General features: G+C 42.3%; 1 protein-coding gene across 1 annotated transcript in view; it reads right to left on the bottom strand.

Moving 5' to 3' along the window:
- The window catches only part of EVA1A (eva-1 homolog A, regulator of programmed cell death), an 88,998-nt gene that overhangs the window by 12,950 nt on the left and 55,314 nt on the right, over positions 1 to 20,734 (bottom strand). The window contains exons 6-8 of the mRNA XM_044772733.2: positions 13,177 to 13,205; positions 11,433 to 11,552; positions 4,069 to 4,239 (exon numbers count right to left, since the gene is read on the bottom strand). Of these exons, the coding sequence (XP_044628668.2) occupies positions 4,069 to 4,239; positions 11,433 to 11,552; positions 13,177 to 13,205 (320 nt within the window). The remainder of the gene's footprint in view (positions 1 to 4,068; positions 4,240 to 11,432; positions 11,553 to 13,176; positions 13,206 to 20,734) is intronic.

Genomic DNA, 20,734 nt, shown 5'->3' with positions numbered 1-20,734 from the left:
ACGAGACTGCTTGTTATGTGGGTAAGATGACTCCTATGTGTTTAGGCCACCAAGTTGAGGTTTTCTATTATTTGCAGCTGAAAACAATTCTAACTTTTAAACCACACAAAGGGTTTGGATTTTACCCCAGAGATAATGGGGATCTTTGGTGGATTATTAAGAATTGTACAAAATTTTAAAAATTGCACCATCACATCTACATTTTAGAAAGATCATTTTGCTACAAAACACAAACTGTAAAGCAAGACTGGAGGCAAGTATACCATGGAAAATGCCATTACGACAAGGCAGACAAAAACATGATGGGGCTTGAACAAAAGTGGAATAAAGTGGAGGGGATACATCTGAGGGACATTGAGATGCGAAAAAGATGGACCCTAAGCAATTGGATACAGGCAGTGAAGAAGATGCATCAAAAGGCTAAAAGTCGTATTTCTGGTATAGGTGGCACCCTAAATGGTACACAAAAGAAGGAGCATATTGAAAGAGAAGGCCAATATTCCATTCCAGGCCAGGTAGAATTTGAAATGCTTATGGAACATCCAAGTGGTAACATTTAGGGTATTTAGATACACAGGGCTGGAAGTCAGAAAAGAGTAAAGAAATGATAATTTTTTAAATATACGTATGGTGTAATTTAAAATTTTAAATTGCAATAAAATAACATTACTTATTACAAAAGTAATATCAATGAAGTACAGAATACTTAAAAATACAGCTAAGCAAAAGAAAATTAAAAACAGACAGACACAGAATGTCACTTTGCTACTCCTCCTATCAAGACTCAATCCCCTTGAATCCGGGCTGGACCTGTGATTTGACCAATAGAATGAGATAGAAGTGACATTCTGGGACACTGAGATGTCCAAATCCAGGTCTTATGAGGTCTTCCACACAGGCAGAGAAGGAACCCAGCTACCACGTAAAGAAGTCCAAGCTAGTCTGCTGGAGAGAGAGATCAAATGGAGAATGTGCTAGAGAATGAGAGACTAACCATGGCCCCAGCTGACGGTCAGCAAAAAGGCCCCACAAAGGTGAGTGAGACTATCTTGGATCCTCCCACTTTAGTGAGAGAATGAGATGAGAGAATTAGAAGAGAGAGACCTACCCATCCCAGGCAGTGCCTGGCCGTTCAAGCCATTCCAGTTGAGACCACAGATGTGAAGGAGATACGAAGTGTCCCACTGATATCTGCCCAAATTCCTGACCCACTGAATCAAGACCAAATAAAATGTTGTTGTTTCATGTGATAAAAAAAGAGAGACAATCCCAGCATTCAGATAGAATTTGCAGTAAAATGTGGTTACATATACATATGCATATACACACATAAATGGGATTATACTGCATTTCTTGTATGGTAACAGGCTTTGTTCACTCAACAGCACATCCTAAACATCTTTCAACTTCAACTAATATCCACCCATTTTTCTGACTTTTTACTATTATAAACAGTTATGAGACAAATTGTTTTCATAGTAAAATTTTTGCCCATATCCCTAATAATTTCCTTAGGATAAATTCTAGAAGTCAAGTTAAGGCTTTGCACAGATGTTCCCAAATCATTCTCTTGAGAGGTTGTAGCAATTTACAATCCCCTTGGCACTATGTACAGGTCCTCATCTCCCCACTCTTTCTCCAAAACTGAAGTTATAGACTTAATCACTCAAATCTTTGAGAATTTTGTGCTCACTTCAGCAGCAAATATGCTAAAATCTTTGAAAATTTTATAAAATAAAATGTTAACCTCATGTTCTCTTCATTTTCCATTTGTTTAATTGGTAGAATTTGAGCTGCTTATGTTTTATCTGTGACTTGTATTTTTAAAATCTTTTTGGCAAACTGCTGATTCTTATCCTTTGTCCACTTTTCTTTTGGGACACATCTTTTCATTGATTTGTAAGAGCTCTTTATATATTATAAACTTTACCCTTCTTCACTAACACCACAATTTTTTTTCTTAGCATGCATTTGCCATTTAATTTTAGGGTACATTTTGATAAACAGATATTTAAAGTTATTGGAATGGTCAAGGTTTGAAATGGCTATTGTGAAGAATGGGAACAAGATGTTTCCAAAAGCAACCGGCAAGACGGAAGCACTATTTGAAAGGCTCAGCTGAGGTTTGCTGACCATGAATCTCTAATGGCTTCAATCTGCAAAGTTGTAGCAACTTTTAGTAACTTGAGTGCAGGGAGAGAAGGAGAAGAAAACAGGATTTGCTGAGAGTTAGGATTTTGCCTGTTGGCTTAATCTGAAGCTGGACAAAGCAATAAAGGAGTGGTGTGTATTAGCAAGTGTGTTTCCGAGATGATGGACCACACGGACAAGATAAGAGGCAACTGATATGCTGGGAGAAAATAGGAGGGGTTGGGGGCCCCTATGGAGTTGAAGACCAGACATAGCTGAATAAGAACAGGAGAGAGCTACAAGACTAGGAAATTTTCAACAATCTTCTTCTATCATACTTTTCATTACTGCTTCCGATCCATTTGTTCTATTTACTTCTGTTAATGATTATCTGTTATATTTACCTTCATATTTTAAATTTTTTAATTCATTTACTTTATAGTCAGGGAGTGTTCTTTCTTCACATTCAGTAGCAATTTTCAGCCATAAAGTCTGTTTACTGGATCCAACACTCTACTTATTTTAGCCACTCTACTTTCCATTTCTTTGCATTCTCTTTTTATCTCAGTCCATACTTACTTGAAAGAAGTATTGTCTTCCTGTATCCCAAGCAATATTTAATTCTAGAATATGGTGTGGGATGGAGGAAGGTTGGAGGGGAGAGAAAAACAGGGTGATGCACCCTTTCAGCCTTAACAAGATCACAAGACACACAGTAAACATCAGCATATTGAGTGAGCTTCCACATTCAATGGTCACCACTCAGGGTCATGCTGACCGAAATGGAAAACTGCCAGGTACCTCCTGTGCTGAGCAGAGCTCCAAAGTCCAGCACCCTGTTTGCTCTCACCCAAGACATTTTCTTGCAACAGCTGATTTGCAAGTGTCCTTTGAGGCCTTGAAAACTCCAGACCCTCCCTGCCTCCATCTCCCACTTCATTTGGGGGATGTCTTCACTATAGAGTTAAGGGATCATCATTCAATTGCTTGTGAAACATGATACCAGAGTTTGAAACATCTCTTTTCCAGTTCCAGTGTCCTTTCTTCCCAGCACAGCATTAAACAAAGAGCAAAGCTGAGATTCCTATGATGTGTGGGTGCCCGGGTAAGGAGGCCCCAGGCACCGGACTTCCTTGCGGGGTGAGGAGCTAACTGATGACCTGGGCCTTTGCTGATCCGAGAAGGGAGAGTCCTGGACTGGAGGCACACGCAGACTACATGGTGCATCTTGCCAACCAGAAAGGAGCCAGCCAGGTAAGCCCTGAGTAGTCCTCCTTTCTAAAATCAGGCTGCACGCCATCCAAGACAAGGAGAAGCCACGAGCTTCCTTTATCCTCGGCCCTGGCTCAGAGTCACCATTGTAAACCGAAATGTCAGGCTTTGCATTTGAACTCTTAGGTCACCACACATCAACCCTGGCTAGAGAATTAGAAAATAAAACCAGTCCTTGCCCAGAGGAATTCTAATCGGAACTTCAGTCCCTTCCTTTTTATACAGCATCCGGAGACATCAGGCAAAACAAACAAAGCAAAAGCAAAACATCAAAAAATTAAAAACTCACTCAAGCATTGGAAAATCAGTTTGGTCACTCAAACCATGGAGCATTTTCATATATTTTTTTAATTTCTGCTTTATTGACGTGTGCTTTCATGTATTTAAATGCATCATGACAGAAGCAGGCAACAGCCCCAAGCTACTTCATTCACTCACTCAAGCCCCAAAAGAAAACCCAACATTTTCAGCAAGATAAAGCTCTTAGAAACCCTCATTTGCCAAAGTAGAGAATGCCAAGCTTAACTCTCAAACCAGAAGACTTTTCATCTCAAAACTCAGCACAGCACAGCCCCCCTATGATGGCATAGCATTTCTCTCCTGAGTAGAAGGCCAGGGATGGCCACCCAGGAGAGAGCCCTGGCCCAGCCAAGAAGGGACAACTACCTGAGACAAAGGAATAGGCCGCCAGGATGTTGCTGAGCAAAGCCATGTCCCCGTGCTCCGCGATCACCGGCTCCGCGCTGCCGTGGAATGTCAGCCCCGCCACAGCATCCAGAGGAGGCTGCCTGGAGAAGGCTTCAGCAGGATCACAGTGGCCCCTCCCTCTCTTCTCTTCTGTTTGGGAACACAAAGTGAGTGATGAGAACACATTCTGCTTTCCTGCGGCTATGTTCCAGGTAGCCTGGGCTCAAGAACAAAGAGTCAGCCTCCTAAATGCCAGCCAGCCTTTCCAGCCTGTGATCTGGGGTCTTGTCCTCTTTGCTCTGGGCAAGCTTCTTGGCCCTCAAGGCAGTGGCAACTCCTCAAGTCTCTGTTTTTCCTGGCCTTTCTCCTTTCTCTTCCCCATCTCCTCCCAACACATTTGAACACTTCTCCCTCACCTTTCCTGGTGCTTTTTCTTGCCTTCTCCCTGGTTCACCTTTGAGGCACAGCCCCTAGTCACTTTAATCACAGCACTGGAACCCCAAGCCACAGGCGGCTCCTCTCCTGTCTCTGCTGTCCCCTCCTCTGACGGCACCCACGTACTTCGATCAGTTTGTCTCATCCCACAGGTCACCAAACGCGTGTCCTTGGCAATGGGCCAGAGCTGGCTATTCCACAACTGCCAAAGCGGTTCCAGGTCTAAAATGCCCACAAGAACTTGGGAGCTCAAGTCCACTCCCTGCCCGCAGCTCTGTGACTCCACCTGTGACTGTGACGGTCAACCGAACACGGCCACAGCCTGCCCATCAGCAGAACCGTCCCACCAGGGTTCAGAACAGGGACTTGGGATCTCAGTTTCAGTGGCTTGGCTGCCGCAGCCCAGACCTGACATTATCCTTACCCAGTTCACTCAGCGAAGCCCTCAGAGAGCTCCTGATGATAGAGGGGAGAGAAGCTGTGAAGACCCTGATGACTCCTATTCAATGCTGCTCTAGCTGAGGATTGGGAACTGAGTCACACGGTGTGGCAGGATGTCAGGTTGGGAAAGCTAGAGAAGCAGAAGGCTCTAGTCCATGGAGAAGAAACAGGTTCTCAGGTGGGTCATGGATGTTGGAAACATGGGCTACATTTAGAAGACCTAGAGAGCTGCAATTCCACAACTGAATGGAATGGGTCACAACAGAAAAGACAACTCTCACTGTGTTGGACTCCAATGGAAGACCAAAGCAAGGAAAGACAGACCAACGCACAGGTAAGACAGAAATGATCACAAGGTCCTTGGGGCAGCCAGAGGCCCCAAGAGTAACAGGCTGAGGAATGGGAGCTTCAGGGGCTCTGAGAAGGGGCTGGCTACTGCTGAAGGACCCCTGCACCTCTGAGGCAGAGCACAAGGCCTACCTCAATAGCCGTTTGAGTTCCTAAAACTGGATGATATAGGTGAATAGTTGGAACCACCAAGCTGAGCTCTGAGACTGTTCTGCAGGTCTGAGGACTTCAGGATCCAGGGGCCACTGGAACATGTCTGGGTATGTAGTAGGACAAGGCTATTTCAGATCCATTCCCTCCTATCTATCCCCACTAATTCTACCACAGTGCCATCTCATCATTTCATTTCTGGGAGTTTTGCAATAGCTCCTACCTGCTCCTTCTGCCAACACTGCCAACACATTCTTCCTGCTCAATCTAGCACCTTCTCTCAAAAACAGGGTCATCTTTATAGAGTACTAATCTGATCACTTTAGTCCACAGCGCCACCCTTCAACTAATCCCCATTAAACTTCTTAACACAACACACGTCCACTTCTACAATATCTGACCCCTACCTTAGCTCCTAATTCATCTCTCACTTGAATCTACACTCACACACATACACACAGAGATACAAGTATGTCTAATTGTCCCATGATACTAGATTACTTTTAGTTCTCCAGATACACTATGCTCTTTTATCTTCTCACGCGTTTCATTGTGCTCTTTCTTTTGCCTAAAATGTCCCTCGGAACCTTATCTGTCTGACAAATGTTTCCTTGAAGAGAGAATTAAAAGGTTCTATGGCAGGGCCTGCCCCGGGCCCCAGTGGTTAAATTCATGCACTCTGCTTCACTGGCCCAGGGTTTCACTGGTTTGGATCCTGGGCGTGGACATGGCACCACTCATCAAGCCATGCTGAGGTGGCATCCCACATACCAGAACTAGAAGGACCTACAACCAGAATATACAACTATGTATTGCAGGGCTTTGGGGAGAAGAAGAACAAAATAATAATGATAACAAAGTAACACTTCATTAAAAAAAAAAGTTCTATGGCAGTCTCAAAATCCTACTGCTTTTTTTTCAGAAACAGAAAAATCCATACAAAAATTCATATGGAATTCCAAGCAATCCCAAATAGCAAAAACAACCTTGAAAAAGAAACAAGTTGAAAGTCACACACTTCCTGACTTCAAAACTTATTACGAAGCTACAGTCATAAAAACAGTGTGGTACTGGCATAAAGACAGACATACAGACCAATGGAATAGAACAGAGAGCCCAGAAATACTTTCTCATATATGTGGTCAAATGATTTTCATAAAGGGTGGCAAGACCGTTCAATGTGGAAAGGACAATCTCAGCAAATGGTGTTGAGAAAACTGTACGTCCACATGCAAAAGAATGAAGTTGAACTTGCCTGACACCATATGAAAAAATTAACCAAAGATAGATCAAAGACCTAAACATAAGAGCTAAAACTATAAAACTCTTAGGAGAAAGCATAATTGAAAAGCTTCATGACATTGGATTTGGCAAGGATTTCTTGGATATGACATCAAAAGCATAGGCAACAAAAGTAAAAATAGAAAAATTGGACTATATCAGGACTTAAAACTTCTGTGCATCAAAGGACACAAACAACAGAGTGAAAAGGCAACCCATGGAATTGGAGAAAATATTTGTAAATCATATATCTGATAAGGGGTTAATATCCAGATTATATAGAGAGCTCCTACAACTCAAGAACAACAGAAAACAAGCAAACTGAGTAAAAAATGGGCAAAGGATTTGAAAGGGCATTTCTCCCAAGAAGATACACAAGTGGTCACTAAGCACATGAAAAGATGCTCAATGTCACTAATCATTAGGAAAATGTCAATCAAAAACACAATGAGATACCACCACACGCCCATGAGGATGCCTACTATCAAAAAAACCAGAAAATAACAAGTGTTGGAGAGGATGTGGAGAAATTGGAACCCTTGTGCTGTTGGTGGGAAGGTAAAATTGTGGTGACACTACAGAAAACCGTACGGCAGTTCCTCAAAAAATTAAAAATAGAATTACCAAATAATCCATCAATTCCACTTCTGGGGATATACCCAAAAGAATTGAAAGCAGGGATTTGAACAGATATTTGTACACCAATTATTATGCAGCATTATTCCAGTAGCCTAAAGGTAGAATTAATTAAAAGTATTCCATCCACAGAAGAATGGATAAATAAAATGTGGTATATACATACAATGGAATATTACTCACAGACTTAGAAAGGAGTAAGATTCGGACACATGTTACAACATGGATGAATCTTGAGGACATCATGCTAAGTGAAATGAGCTAGTCACAAAAGATCAAATACTGTTTGATACCGCTTATATTAAGTACCCTGAGTAGTCAGAGTCATAGAGACGGAAAGTAGAACAGTGGCTGTCAGGGGCTGGGGGCGGGGGGGGGGGGGGGGGGGGAGTTATTGTTTAATGGGTACTGGGTACAAAGTCTCAGTTTTGCAAGATGAAAAGTGTTCTGGAGATGGATGATGGTGATGGTTGCACAAGAATGTAAATATACTTAATGCCACTGACCTGTATGCTTAAATTGGTCAAGATGGCAAATTTTATGTTATATGTATTCCAGCACAGTTTTAAAAACTAATAATAATAAAAATAAGGTATTGATAAGGGACAACAGTGAATTTTGAAGGTTACTTCAGTCAGAGGATCCTGTATTCAAACTTTTGTTTTAACAGGAATGGTAGCAGAATTATCTTACAGTAATATTAAAATTGATGTCCACAAAATTCTAATTTATATCACACTATGAATAAGGCTTAATTTTAAGTAAAAGATGGTATCTCACTTATAAAAAATATTGCAAGTAAATAATTGTAATCTGTCACATTTATAGACTATCAGGGAAAACATATCACGTCAATAGATGAAAAAAATGTTTGTGTAAAATTTACTAAAAATTCATGATTTAAAAAAAAAAAAATTCTACTGCCTTGATGCTTCAGATCCTCCAGATCCCATTCTTTGGCTATCAAAGTATCCAAATATTCTTCTAATATTGCAGCTATGATACTGTAATTGGAATTATCAGTTTACACGTCTGTCTCCTAGACTGAAGAGGCATCTTATAAACTTTGTTACCCACGCATCTAGCACGGTGCCTGATGAAAGGTGGCTCTCAGTAAATGTAGGCTGGCTGGCTGAAAAACCAAAAGAGCAATTAGGTGTGAGCTTTGTAAGCATTAGTCTCTGAGGGTCTTTCTGAGGGTGAGACACTCTGAGGATTAAAAGGATACCAGGGCTGACTGGCTCTGAGTGGGATGCCAAGCAGAGCACTTCCTCAGGACTACGAGAGGACCACACGCAAGATGGGAGCCTCACTGTGGCACAGAAATTCTTCCCGCAAGTCTCCTTATCCCACAGGCGCTAATGGAGAGGGTTGCAGGAGCCAGAGGCAAGAGGAAGAGGGACAAGGAAGGCGGGTCAAGGGTGAAGAAAGACAACCTCTGCATCGCCCATCCTAAAGAGCAATCAGGAAGACCCTCCATGGTCCATGTGGCACAAGTCAGCCCAGAGAAGGGGTCAGTACACCCTTATTGTAAAGGGCCAGAGAGTAAATATTTCAGGTTCTGAGGGTCATGTAGTTTCTATCTCAACTACTCAACTGAATGAGTGTGGCTGTGTTCCAATAAAACTTATTTTCAAAAACAGGTGGCAGACCCAATTTGACCCACAGGCCATAGTTTGCAGACCTCTGGCCTGGATTCTTACTATTCAAAGTATGGTTCAAGGACCAGCAGCATCAATATCGCTCAGGAGCTGTGAGATCCACATAATCTTGGGCACCACCCCAGACCTTCTGAATCGAAGTCTCATTTCACAAGATGCCCAGTAAAGTCTACAAAGTGCTCTACCTGACCTCTGAGATCCCCTTCGGCCTGAGCACTCAGGAACTACAATGGCACAGGCCCAGGAGGAGTTTCACTTAGTGACTCCTTTATAAATCTGATCCAGGGTAGGAGAGTGAGTCCTCACTGGCCCTGCCCCACAGCCAGCTCTTCAAGTGGTTGCAGAGGACCTTAGTGAGGACACCGAGACAGAGGGCAGGACTCGGCAGGGATTCTTCCAGGGCAGCTGCCACTGAGACAAGGTCTGCAGAAATTAGAGAAAGGATGATCCCCAGTGCCAAAAGCTACTCTCAACCCTTCTCCCTGAGCCCTCCCTTAATAGGGATGGACCAGCTCCAGGTAGCTCTGGACACTTTCCACTGGCGGTTTGCCCTGTAATTAAAACATTTCTGTCTCTCCTACTGTGATGGTTAATTTTGTGTGTCAATTTGACTGGCCACAAGGTGCCCAAATTACACATTATTTCTGGGTGTGTCTGTGAGGGTGTTTCCTGATGACATTAGCATTTGAATCGGTGAACTTACTAAAGGAGATAGCCCTCCCCAACAGGAGTGGGCATCATCCAATCCACTGAGGGCCTGAACAGAAGAAAAGGTGGAGGAAGGCAGACTGAAGAATTGGCCCCTTTGTTCCTGCTTCACTGTTTGAGCTGGGACATCTCAGCTCAGCTCATCTTTTCTGGCCCTCAGATTGGGCTTTACACCATTGGCTCCCCTGGTCCTCAGGCCCTCAGACTTGGATCGAATACACCACTGGCTTTGCTGGGTCTCCAGCTTGCAAAGGCAGATCGTGGGACTTCTCAGCCTCCATAATTGTGTAAGCCAATTCCTTAAAATACATCTACTTCTATATAAAGATATATATAGATATGTCTCCTACTGGTTCTGTTTCTCTGGAAGACCCTGACTAATACACCTACCAGTATAAAAATAAGGGGCATGAAGCACTCCTCCACCCCCAAGTGCAAATTTGTGCTCTGTTCCTCAAGGAAGTCCTCATCACTGGCTAGCTCCTAAAACTGAATCTCAACCTTGGGCAGTTTGCCCCCAGGGGACATTTGGCAATGTCTAGAGACATTTTTGGTTGTCACAACTGCAGTGGGGGTAGAGGACAAGGATACTGCTTAAATCCTATAATGCACAGGATAGGCCCCCCCCACAACAAAGAACTATCTGGCCCCAAATGTTAATGGATCGAGGTTGAGAAACCCTGTTCTAGAACAAACATCATTATTTCATTGACCAGCCTCAGCGATTCTCAGTGTTTGTGACCCTCATGCGCATCACCAATATAGTTAGAAAGGTGTCAGAGAGAGGGGCACTTGGCAGCTCCCAGCAGCCTTGATCAGGGTGCGACAGGTCCAAGCCCTGGGCCAGCAACTCAATGTTCCCAGTGACTAGAAAGGAATGGGCTCTGGGAGAACAACTCACATTTACCTAGCCCACAAGAGAACACACCATCCACCAACACCAGTTTATTAATTCTAACTGGAGAGCCACTTGGCACAAGATCTAGATGAGGTCCTCTTCCAGACAAGTCAACCCTGGGGATTATCTTGGCAAGGACAAATTATGACTAAGGAGCTGCATATTTTCAAAGCCAGGGCTTCAGCCAGTGATAACCCATTGGATTAACCCTATACCATTCTAGAGAAAAACCATGTCTACAGAACACTCTAGGGCCAGTCAGCCAGCATCAAAACACAGTCTCGTTGGACAGCACCTACCAATTCTCATAATCCTCAGTCTCCAACAACTTTCTTTCATCCTATACCCAAAGCTCCTTCATCTAATTACTGACAAACTGCAGCACAATTGAAAAGAGACAGCTTCTTTCCATCACTTACACCCCAGTTCACTTCCTGAACACACGTTCGTATCCTGATGGGGATGACAACCTGTCTTATGGGCGCCCTCTCTTAGACTGGACAGCTAATTGCATGCATTGTACACGATTTTCATGGCTTCCATTTTAGAGGTAACCTCCTTCCCAGTGCTACAAATTCATATTCCCTGGAACCTTAAGAGTCCACCCATTTATACTGAGTGTAATCATTGAATATGCAAAATGAAACGCGCCTGGTGATGGTACATTTCATCTTACATCTCAGTAACAGCGGTGAGTATCCTTGGCATGTGAGCCCCCATGCAGGGGACTATCTCATTACACAGTGTGCAGAGGGTGTAAAAAATCTCATTATCCCCTTAGCTACCTGGGGAGATGTGTGTCAGGAGCAGAGAAGTATCTGGTAAGAAAAGTTCATCCCTGATGACGTTGGTATCAGGCAGTAGAGGTTCTGAATCTTGGTTGGCCCCAGTTGGCTTCTCAGGCTCTACAAAGAGAGAAATGGCACAGAAAATATCAAAGAGCCATCATGTGCCCAGGAGATCATATCACGCATTAGACCTGGTGTCGTCATGAACTGCTTAGCACGAACATGAACCTGGGTGGTATTTGTCTGGACCCCTGAAGAGATGGAATTGCATCCCCTGAGAGGATGAAGCCCACTGCCTGAGTTTAATCTGGAATTTGACAGACAGCCAGAAACCAACCTCCCAAGGTCAGAGCAGAAAGGGAAGCAAGGGGTAAAAGATCAAAGACGCATGCTTCCTCTTCCCTCCTGTCAGCCAAAACTCACAAAACAGCTAGTGGGATGTGTTGCGTGGCCCCTCGTCAGGGAAGTTTGCAGGCCAGCCTCTCTGGAACAGGAAGGAAAGGAATTCGGTTGCCAGATAGCAATGCCCAGATGGGCCATGAAATGAGGTCTCACAAAGCTCTGTGTGGGCATGGAAAACCTGGAATGCTGATATGTGGATTCCCACAGCCCATGCCTTCCATCCAGAAGTCTCAAGACCTCTGGTCAACTCAGCTAGGAGAGCCAGTGGGCTCCTTGTGAGCTTCATTTAGAAGTCATAGAAAGAATGAAATCAGTCCCAGAGCTCCCGGAGCACTGAGCATCCCCTGCTCCACGTGCACACACTCATTCATTTGTCATCACTGCTTCCTGTCGACTCCTGCAGCATCGACTTCTGCTTGTTTATCTACGTCTTTATAGATACTTATCCTAGCTGTGTCTGCCTCACAAAAGATTTATAGCACCTTCCTATCTCCATTTTATTGGTGAAGAAATTAAGGGCAAGAAAGAAAAGGAAACTTGAAGCACAAGACGGGTAGTTCTTTAGAGACTCTTGCACCAAAGTGTGGAAGCAGGTTTTTGAGACCCACTTGCCCTCCACTCTTCACTAACGAAAACCACAACAGACTGACCTCAGCGCGGTCACACAGAGTCTGAGATGCAAAGGCTTGAATGGAAAAATAGCTCCCACATCACAGGATGGAAAGAGGATACACATGGCCCTGGAGAAATGACTGAGCAGAGAGACACTCCAATTTTCTCTGCAGGACTGATAAACACCTGTGCATGACACATCCAACATGCTGGCCTGCCAGCCACTTTGCTTCCTTTGCTCCACCAACCTTCCCCTCCAAACCCTTGCAGCACACCATTTCCAGGGACATATCCTGGAACTTGTCGTCACCTGGAAAGGCACCACCTCTGAAATCTGGGCTGTGAACTCCTTAAGGACAGGGACCACATCTTCATTCTTTGATTTGTTCCCAGAGCTTCCTACAGTAAGTGCACAGAGCCGATACTGATGTTGAGTGACAGCTGGATGAATGACTCACACTCGGACATCCCACTCTCCAACCAGAACCTTCTATCCTTCTACTTCTCTCACTCCTGGAATCAAAGTAAATGTGCTCCCCAACCTCTTTGAGATCTCTGGCTTCTTGTACTCTTCAGCTCCCCGCATTTATCAGTCTCGTCTTACACTCACTTTTCTCTCCACAGCCTGGCAACTATAACTACATTACACTCAGCTCTTACCAGGACCTTTCTGCTGCCCTCCCACCAACCCCGGGCCTAACCCCAAGACCACTTGACCCTTACCCACCTGCTTTCCTGCCCACAGGCTGAGTGCTTCTGAAAACAACAACAAAAAAGAATCATTCATATTAGCATCATTATAAATGTTTGATTTACATCCTCAGTGAAGCCCTTATGTTGCTAGGAGACCCTACACATCCTTGGCATCGCACTTTCTCATTTCCAAGAGAAAATACATCAAACCTCTACCTCTTTCTTCCAGCTCCCTTCTCCATCCTCATCCCTCTCATGCCTCCCATCTTCCCAGAGAAAATAGAGGCCAACCTATATGAATGGTTACTTCACTCTCTTGCATCTGATTCTGACCTTCCTCCCTCCTGTCTCTAAGGGAGTTTTTACCCGTGCTTTTGATCAAATCATTTCCTCCTTCTTCCTATAAGACTTCATCCCATCAATGATTCATCCTTCTTTCATCTTCTCTTTTTTGACTGATCTCAAGCTCTCTCTCTAGAGAGGTAGGCTGATAGACAGATAGATGAAAGGATGGATGGATGGATAAATAGATAGATAGACTATACACACACAAAGAAGGAAAGAGAGACAGATTATTTATATGTATAATTCTTTCTCTCATACTTTCTATCTCTCTTTTTCCTCCCCTTCTCTCTTCTCTCTCTCTGTGTGAGTCTGATATAAATATATATAATATGTGTATATATATCATGCATATACATATATATACAGAGGTGTGTATACACATAAACATATGCATGTATACGTGCACACATGTGTATATGTATGTGTGTATATATACATGTGTGTATGTATACCTTTCTCTCTCAAACATTTTCTCATTCTTTCCCAATCACTCACGTAATCTCTTTCTTTCAAACTCCTGATCTTATCTACTCCTTATCTACAATAAACTGGCTTAATTGCTCCCACCCTTTAATGATCTTCCCTTGCTCAGGCTCCCCTCTGGGTCCTTGTCACTCAATCTCCTTCCTTCACGGCCAAACACCTTTGAGGAAACCTACACTTCCTCTCTCCATTTCTTTACCATCATTCAATCCTCAGCCCACAAATATTTGGCTTCACATCCAGCCCATCTACCAAAGTATCTGTTGGTAAGGCGGCAGGATGAAACCACCAGATCTGCACTTGTAACAGCTCCAGAGTGGAGACTACAAGCTCTTGGCTGTTGGGGATCTCATGTCCCATCCTTCTGCATCTGTGCTGCCCAGCACAGCACCTGGAACATAAGTTCTTAAAATGAATTCTGTCATGGAGGTGAGAGTCAAGGACTTAAGTGAGTGGGCTAAGGTGGCCAGATACAGGCTTTAAAATAGAATGAATATGGCAATATAATGGAGAAAAGATAGTCTTTTCAACCAATGATGCTGGAACAACTGGATATCCACACGCAAAAAAAAAAAAAAAAAAGAATCTAGCTAGACACAAAACTTACATCTTTTACAAAAAAAGAACTTAAAGTGGATCCTAGACCTAAATGTAAAACATAAAACAGTAAAACTCCTCGAAGATAACATAGGATAAAACCTAGATGACCTTGGTTTTGGCAATGACTTTTCAGATACAACACCACAGGTATAATCCATGAAAGAAATAATTGATAAGATGGATGTCAATAAAGTGGAAAGCTTTTCTCCATGAAAGATATTGTCAAGAAAATGAGAAGACAAGCCACAGAATGGGAGAAAATATTTGCAAAAGACATATCTAATAAGGGACAACTATACAAAGTATACAAAGAACTCTTAAAACTCAACAATAGGAAAACAAAAAACCTGATTAAAAAACAGGCAAAATATCTGAACAGATACCTCACCAAAGAAGATATATGGATGCAAATAAGCATATGAAAGATGCTCAAATCAATCAACATTAGGGAACTGCAAATTAAAACAATAATGAGGTACCACTACACACCTATTAGAATGGCCAAAATCCAGAACACTGACAACACCAAATGCTGGTGAGGAAGTGAAGCAACAGGAACTCTTTCATTGTTGGTGGGAATGCAAAATGGCACAACCACTTTGGAAGACAATTTGGCAATTTCTTACAAAACTAAACATACTCTCACTGTATGCTCGAGCAATTGTGCTCCTTGGTATTTACTCAAATGAGTTAAAAACTTATATTCAAGGTGCTGGCAGGGCTGGTTTCCGTTGAGGTCTCTCTCCTGGGTTTGCAGATGGCCACCCTTTTGCTGCCTCTTCACACAGTCGTCCCTCTGTTCACACGCAGCCCTGGTGTTTTTCCCTCTTCTTATAAGGACACCAATCATATAAGATTAGGCTTCTACCCTAAAAGCCTCATTTCAACTTAATCATCCCTTTAAAGATCTTCTTTTCTTTTTTTTTTTTAAAGATTGGCACCTGAGCTAACACCTGTTGCCAGTCTTCTTTTTTTTTTTCTTCTTCTCCTTCTCCCCAAAGCCCCCCAGTACATACTTGTATATTCTAGCTGTAGGTCCTTCTGGTTGTGCTATGTGGGATGCCACCTCAGCATGGCCTGATGAGCGGTGCCATGTCAGCACCCAAGATCCGAACCAGCAAAACCCTAGGCCACCGAAGCAGAGTGCAGGAACACAACTGCTTGATCATGGGGCCGGCCCTAAAGGGCTTATTTCTAAATATGATCACATTCTGAGGTACTAGGAGTTGGGACTTCAATATATGAATTTGGGAGGACACTGCAGCCCGTAACACTGGAAGAGGCTGCGCATGTTTGGGGGCAGGGGATACATGGGAACTCACTATACTTTCCACTCAATTTTGCCGTGAACCCAAAACGGCTCTAAACAATAAAATTCGGGGCTGGCCCTGTGGCCGAGTGGTTACGTTTGCATGCTCCGCTGCGGCGGCCCAAGGTTTCGCCTGTTGGCATCCCGGGCGTGGACATGGCACCGCTCGTCAGGCCACGTTGAGACGGCATCCCACATGCCACAACTAGAAGGACCTGCAACTAAGATATATAACTATGTACTGGGGGGATTTGGGGAGATAAAGCAGGAAAAAAAAAAAAAAGATTGGCAAGAGTTGTTAGCTCAGATGCCAATCTTAAAAAAAATAAATAAAATCCATTAAAATTTTTTTTAAAAATAAAACAGAATGAACAGTTTCTGAACCATAAATGACAGCTATATAATTTCTGAGACCCGGACAAGGAGCTTTGTCTTGAATTGCAAATGAGAGGTGAGTTACAGATCAGGTCTTGGACCTAGTGTGGTCCAGACAGGACTCACAGAGTGGCCACAGATGAAGGTGCTATTACAGCAGAGCTCTAACACAAAGTCTGGGGCCTTCCCTTAGGGCTAGGCAGAGCTCAGTACTATGGATGGCTCACAAAAGTTTCTAATTTTAACACACTGCAATGCCTTTTAGGCTGGATCAGCCTATCTTACTATCCTAAGGTACAGCTGCTTGTCTTAAGCCAAGAAATATTTGTTAAGCCCCACTGGAACCATTTATTTAGCAAAGTACTCTGCTGCTACCAAGGACTGAGAACTGCCTGAAGGCAGGTCCATGTCTTAGTCACCTCCGTGGCCCAGTGCACGACTCATAGTAAATGCTTCCTTCGTTTGAGTGAATCCAGAAATGAACAAATGTGGTCAGTGAGAGAGATTTGCAACCTAGCTACCTCCAAGGCAAACAGAATGAAGGATAAAAGCAATGTAAGTTAAGTGGTGTGGGTGCAGATGGGAAAGAGTAGTAAAGTCCAATAATGTAAGAGCAGTGGGGAGGACCCATAAAGACTTAAGAGAGAGGTAAGATTTAAACTGAACTTTGAACAAACAAGTATTAATTTAATAACTAATTATACTAACAAGTCACATTTATCGAGGCCTTCCTCTGCAATCAGGCAATTTGCTAAAAGCTTTATGTAGAGTATTTAATTTAAGCCTCAGAACAACCCTGTGCTAGTATTATCCTCGTTTTTCAGATGGGAAAACTGAGGCACAAAGAGGTATAGTTGCCCAAGATCATCCAGGTAGAAAATGTCAGAGAGTTTAAATTTAGGCAGCCCAATTCTACTGCTCTTAACTTCGAAACTATGGTTCCCCAGAGTAAAGAAAGGCAGTGGAGACAGAAGGAAGAAGAAGAGCTGAAGTATATGGCACAGCTAGAGCAAAGGGGTAGGCAGAAGGACTTAGTAGAAATTGACGCTGGAAAGGCAAAGTTGGAAGTGGATCTTGGAGGATCTGCAGTGCCTTACAAAGGAGGTTGAACTTTATTTTATGGACAATAATACAAACAGGAGAATGACATGGTCAGTTCTGCTTCCTAGGGTGAAAACATTGGCAGAGTGTGGAGAATATGTAGCAGAAGCCAGAGATTATGGTGTGAAAGACTCACTACGTGGCCAACTCAATAGTCCAGGTAAAGGATAAGTACTCAAAATAAAGATGGTCAGAATAAAATGGGGATAAAGTTGATGAAGAAGCTGGCAACCCAGAAACACAACCCAACAGGGGCAGACTAAAAAAAAAAAAACAACCAACAAATGCCTCCTCTCTAGCCAAAGGACCAGGAAAGGGACAGCTTAGTAAGACAGAAAACTCTGATGATAACCACTCTACTTTAGCCAAACTCCATAGAAAAAACTGTGGCCCCACCTACGCCCACACCAGTAAATGCTGAGTATGGAGCTTAGGCTACTACCCTCAAGAGACTATAACAAGACATCCCAACATCCCTACAGGGGTGCTGTCAACAAAGCCTAAGTAGGGAGAATAGCTGGTAACGAGCCACCCTTCCTGGCAGTTTCAGTGGGGACCACAGGAGATCCAGCAGTAACTAGGTGCCCCTCTCCCGCCCCACTGGGAGTGTCAGAGGAGGCCTAGGGGAGAGTCAGGACTTTCATTACCCACAGTGGTTATAAGCCCCACCATCACCAACATGGTATCAGTGGAGACCACGTGGGATCAGAACTCCCATTCTCACCCAGCAGTAATGAAAAGCCAATCAAGAGATGCCAATACCAAGATGACAGAGATGTTAGAATTATCTGACAAAGACTTTAAAGCAGCCATGGTAAAAATATTTCAACAAGTAATTATGAACATGCTTGAAACAAATGAAAAAAAATGAAAGCCTCAGCAAAGAAATAGATACAAAGAAAAAAATGAACATTTTAGGATAAAAAAAACAATAACCAAAATAACAAACTCAGTAAATGGGTTCAACAGTAGAGTAGAAGGGACAAAGGAAAGAATCATGAGCTGGAAGATAAAACAATGAACTTAGTTGGGCAATGGGGAGAAAATAGATTAAAAAAAGAAAATTGAACAGAGCCTAAGGGACCCATGAGACTATAACAAAAGATCTTACATTCATGGCATCAGAGCCCCAGAAGGAGAGAAAACAGGCAGAACTGAAAAAGTAATTGAAGAAATAATAGCTGTAAAATCCCCAAATTTGGCAAGAGACATAAGCCTGCAAATTCAAGAAGATGAGCAAACCCCAAACAGGATAAACTCAAAGAAATCCATGCCAACACACATCATAATTAAACTTCTGAAAATTAAAAACAAAGAAAAAATCTTGAAAGCAGCCTGAGAAAAATGATGTCTTAACTGTAGATCAGATACAGATCAGAAAGAAGCAATAAAACTGTCCCTGTTAGCAGATGACATGATGGTCTACAGAGAACATCCCAAGGAATCTACAGACAGCAAGAACAAAAAATCCTACAGTAAGTGAATTAAGCAAAGTCACAAGCAAGATAAACATACAAAACATATGAAGATCAAGTTTATTTCTACATACTAGTTCAAAATGAACACGTGAACTTGAATTACTGAAATTAAAAATACAATACCATTTACAATTGCTCAAAAAATGGAATACTTAGACATAAATCTAACAAAACATGCACAAAACTAGACTGTTGAAAACTGCACAATGTTGTGGAGAGAAATCAAAGATCTAAATAAATGAAGGGACATATCATGGCCGCAGATAGAAAGACTCAACATAGTAAGATGCTAATTCTCCTTAAATTGATATACAGGTATAACACAATTCCTATTAAAACTCCCCGGTAAGATTTTCTGTAGATATAAATAAGATTATGCTAAAATTTATATAAAAGTGCAAAGGAACTAGGATGGTTAAAACAAGTTTGAAAAAGAATAAAGTGGAAGGAATTAGTCTACTTAATTTCAAGACTTACTGTATAGCTACATTACACAATACACAAGACTGTGTATTATAGCAGAGGGATGGGCACACAGATCAATGGAATAAAATAGAGAATCCAGAAATAGACCCACACCAATATGCCCAACTGATTTTTTTTTAAAGATTTTATTTTTTCCTTTTTCTCCCCAAAGCCCCCCGGTACATAGTTGTATATTCTCAATTGTGGGTTCTTCTAGTTGTGGCATGTGGGATGCCACCTCAGCGTGGTTTGATGAGGAGTGACATGTCCGCGCCCAGGATTTGAACCAACGAAACACTGGGCCGCCTGCAGCGGAGCGCGCAAACTTAACCACTCGGCCACGGGGCCAATCCCCCCCCAACTGATTTTTGACAAAGACGCAAAAGCAATTCAATGAAGGAAAGGCAGCCTTTTCAACAAATGGCGCTGGAGCAACTGGACATCCATAGGCAAAACAGTGAGCTTTGAAGGAAACCTCACACCTTATATAAAAATTAACTCAGAATGGATCACAGACCAAAATGTAAAACTATGAAACTTCTGGGAAAAAATAGGAGACAGTCTTTGGGACCTAGGGCTAGGCAAAGAATTCTTAGACGTGACACCAAAATCACAATCCAAAACAGGGAAAATTAATAATTTGGACTCCACCAAAATTAAAAACATTTCCCCTATGTTAAGAGAATGAAAAGACAAGCTATAGAGTAGAAAAAAATATTTGCAAATCATATATCTGCTAAAGCAACTAGTATCTAGAATACATAAAGAAACTTCAAAACGCGACAGTAAAAAAAGCAAACAATCCCTTTAAAATAGGACAAAGTCATGAAAAGACATTGCATCAAAGAAATGACATAGATAGCAAATGAGCAAAAGAAAAGATAGTCAATATCATTAGTCGCTAGAGAAATACAAATTAAAACCACAATAAGATACCACTACACATCTATCGGAAGAACTAAACTAAAAAAGAGGGACAATACCAAATACTGACAAAGATGTGGAGAAACTGAACTACTCATACGTTGCTGCTAGGAATGTGAAATGAAACAGCCATTTTGGAAAACACTTTGGCAGTTTCTCAAAAAACTAGACATGTAACTGTCATATAACTCAGCAACTGCACTTCTTCTGGGCATCTATCCCAGAGAACTGAAGACTTATGTTCACACAAAAATCCACACTGATATTTATAGCAGCTTCATTTGTAATAGCCAAAAACTGGAAATAACCAAAATTTCCTTCAATGGGTCAATGTTTAAACAAACTGTGGTATATCCATGCCATGGAATGCTGTTTAGCAAGAAAAAAGGAACAAAACTTAATACATATGACAATTTGGATAAATCTCCAGAAAATTATGCTGAGTGAAAAAACTCAATCCCAAAAGGTTGCATATTGCATGTTTTAATTTATATAATAGTCTTGAAACATCA

The sequence above is a fragment of the Equus asinus genome, chromosome 6 (assembly GCF_041296235.1).
Source record: "Equus asinus isolate D_3611 breed Donkey chromosome 6, EquAss-T2T_v2, whole genome shotgun sequence".
Classification (NCBI taxonomy): Eukaryota; Metazoa; Chordata; class Mammalia; order Perissodactyla; family Equidae; genus Equus; species Equus asinus.
The sequence above is the reverse complement of the archived record's forward strand: the minus strand, read 5'-3'. Positions and strand labels throughout refer to the sequence as shown.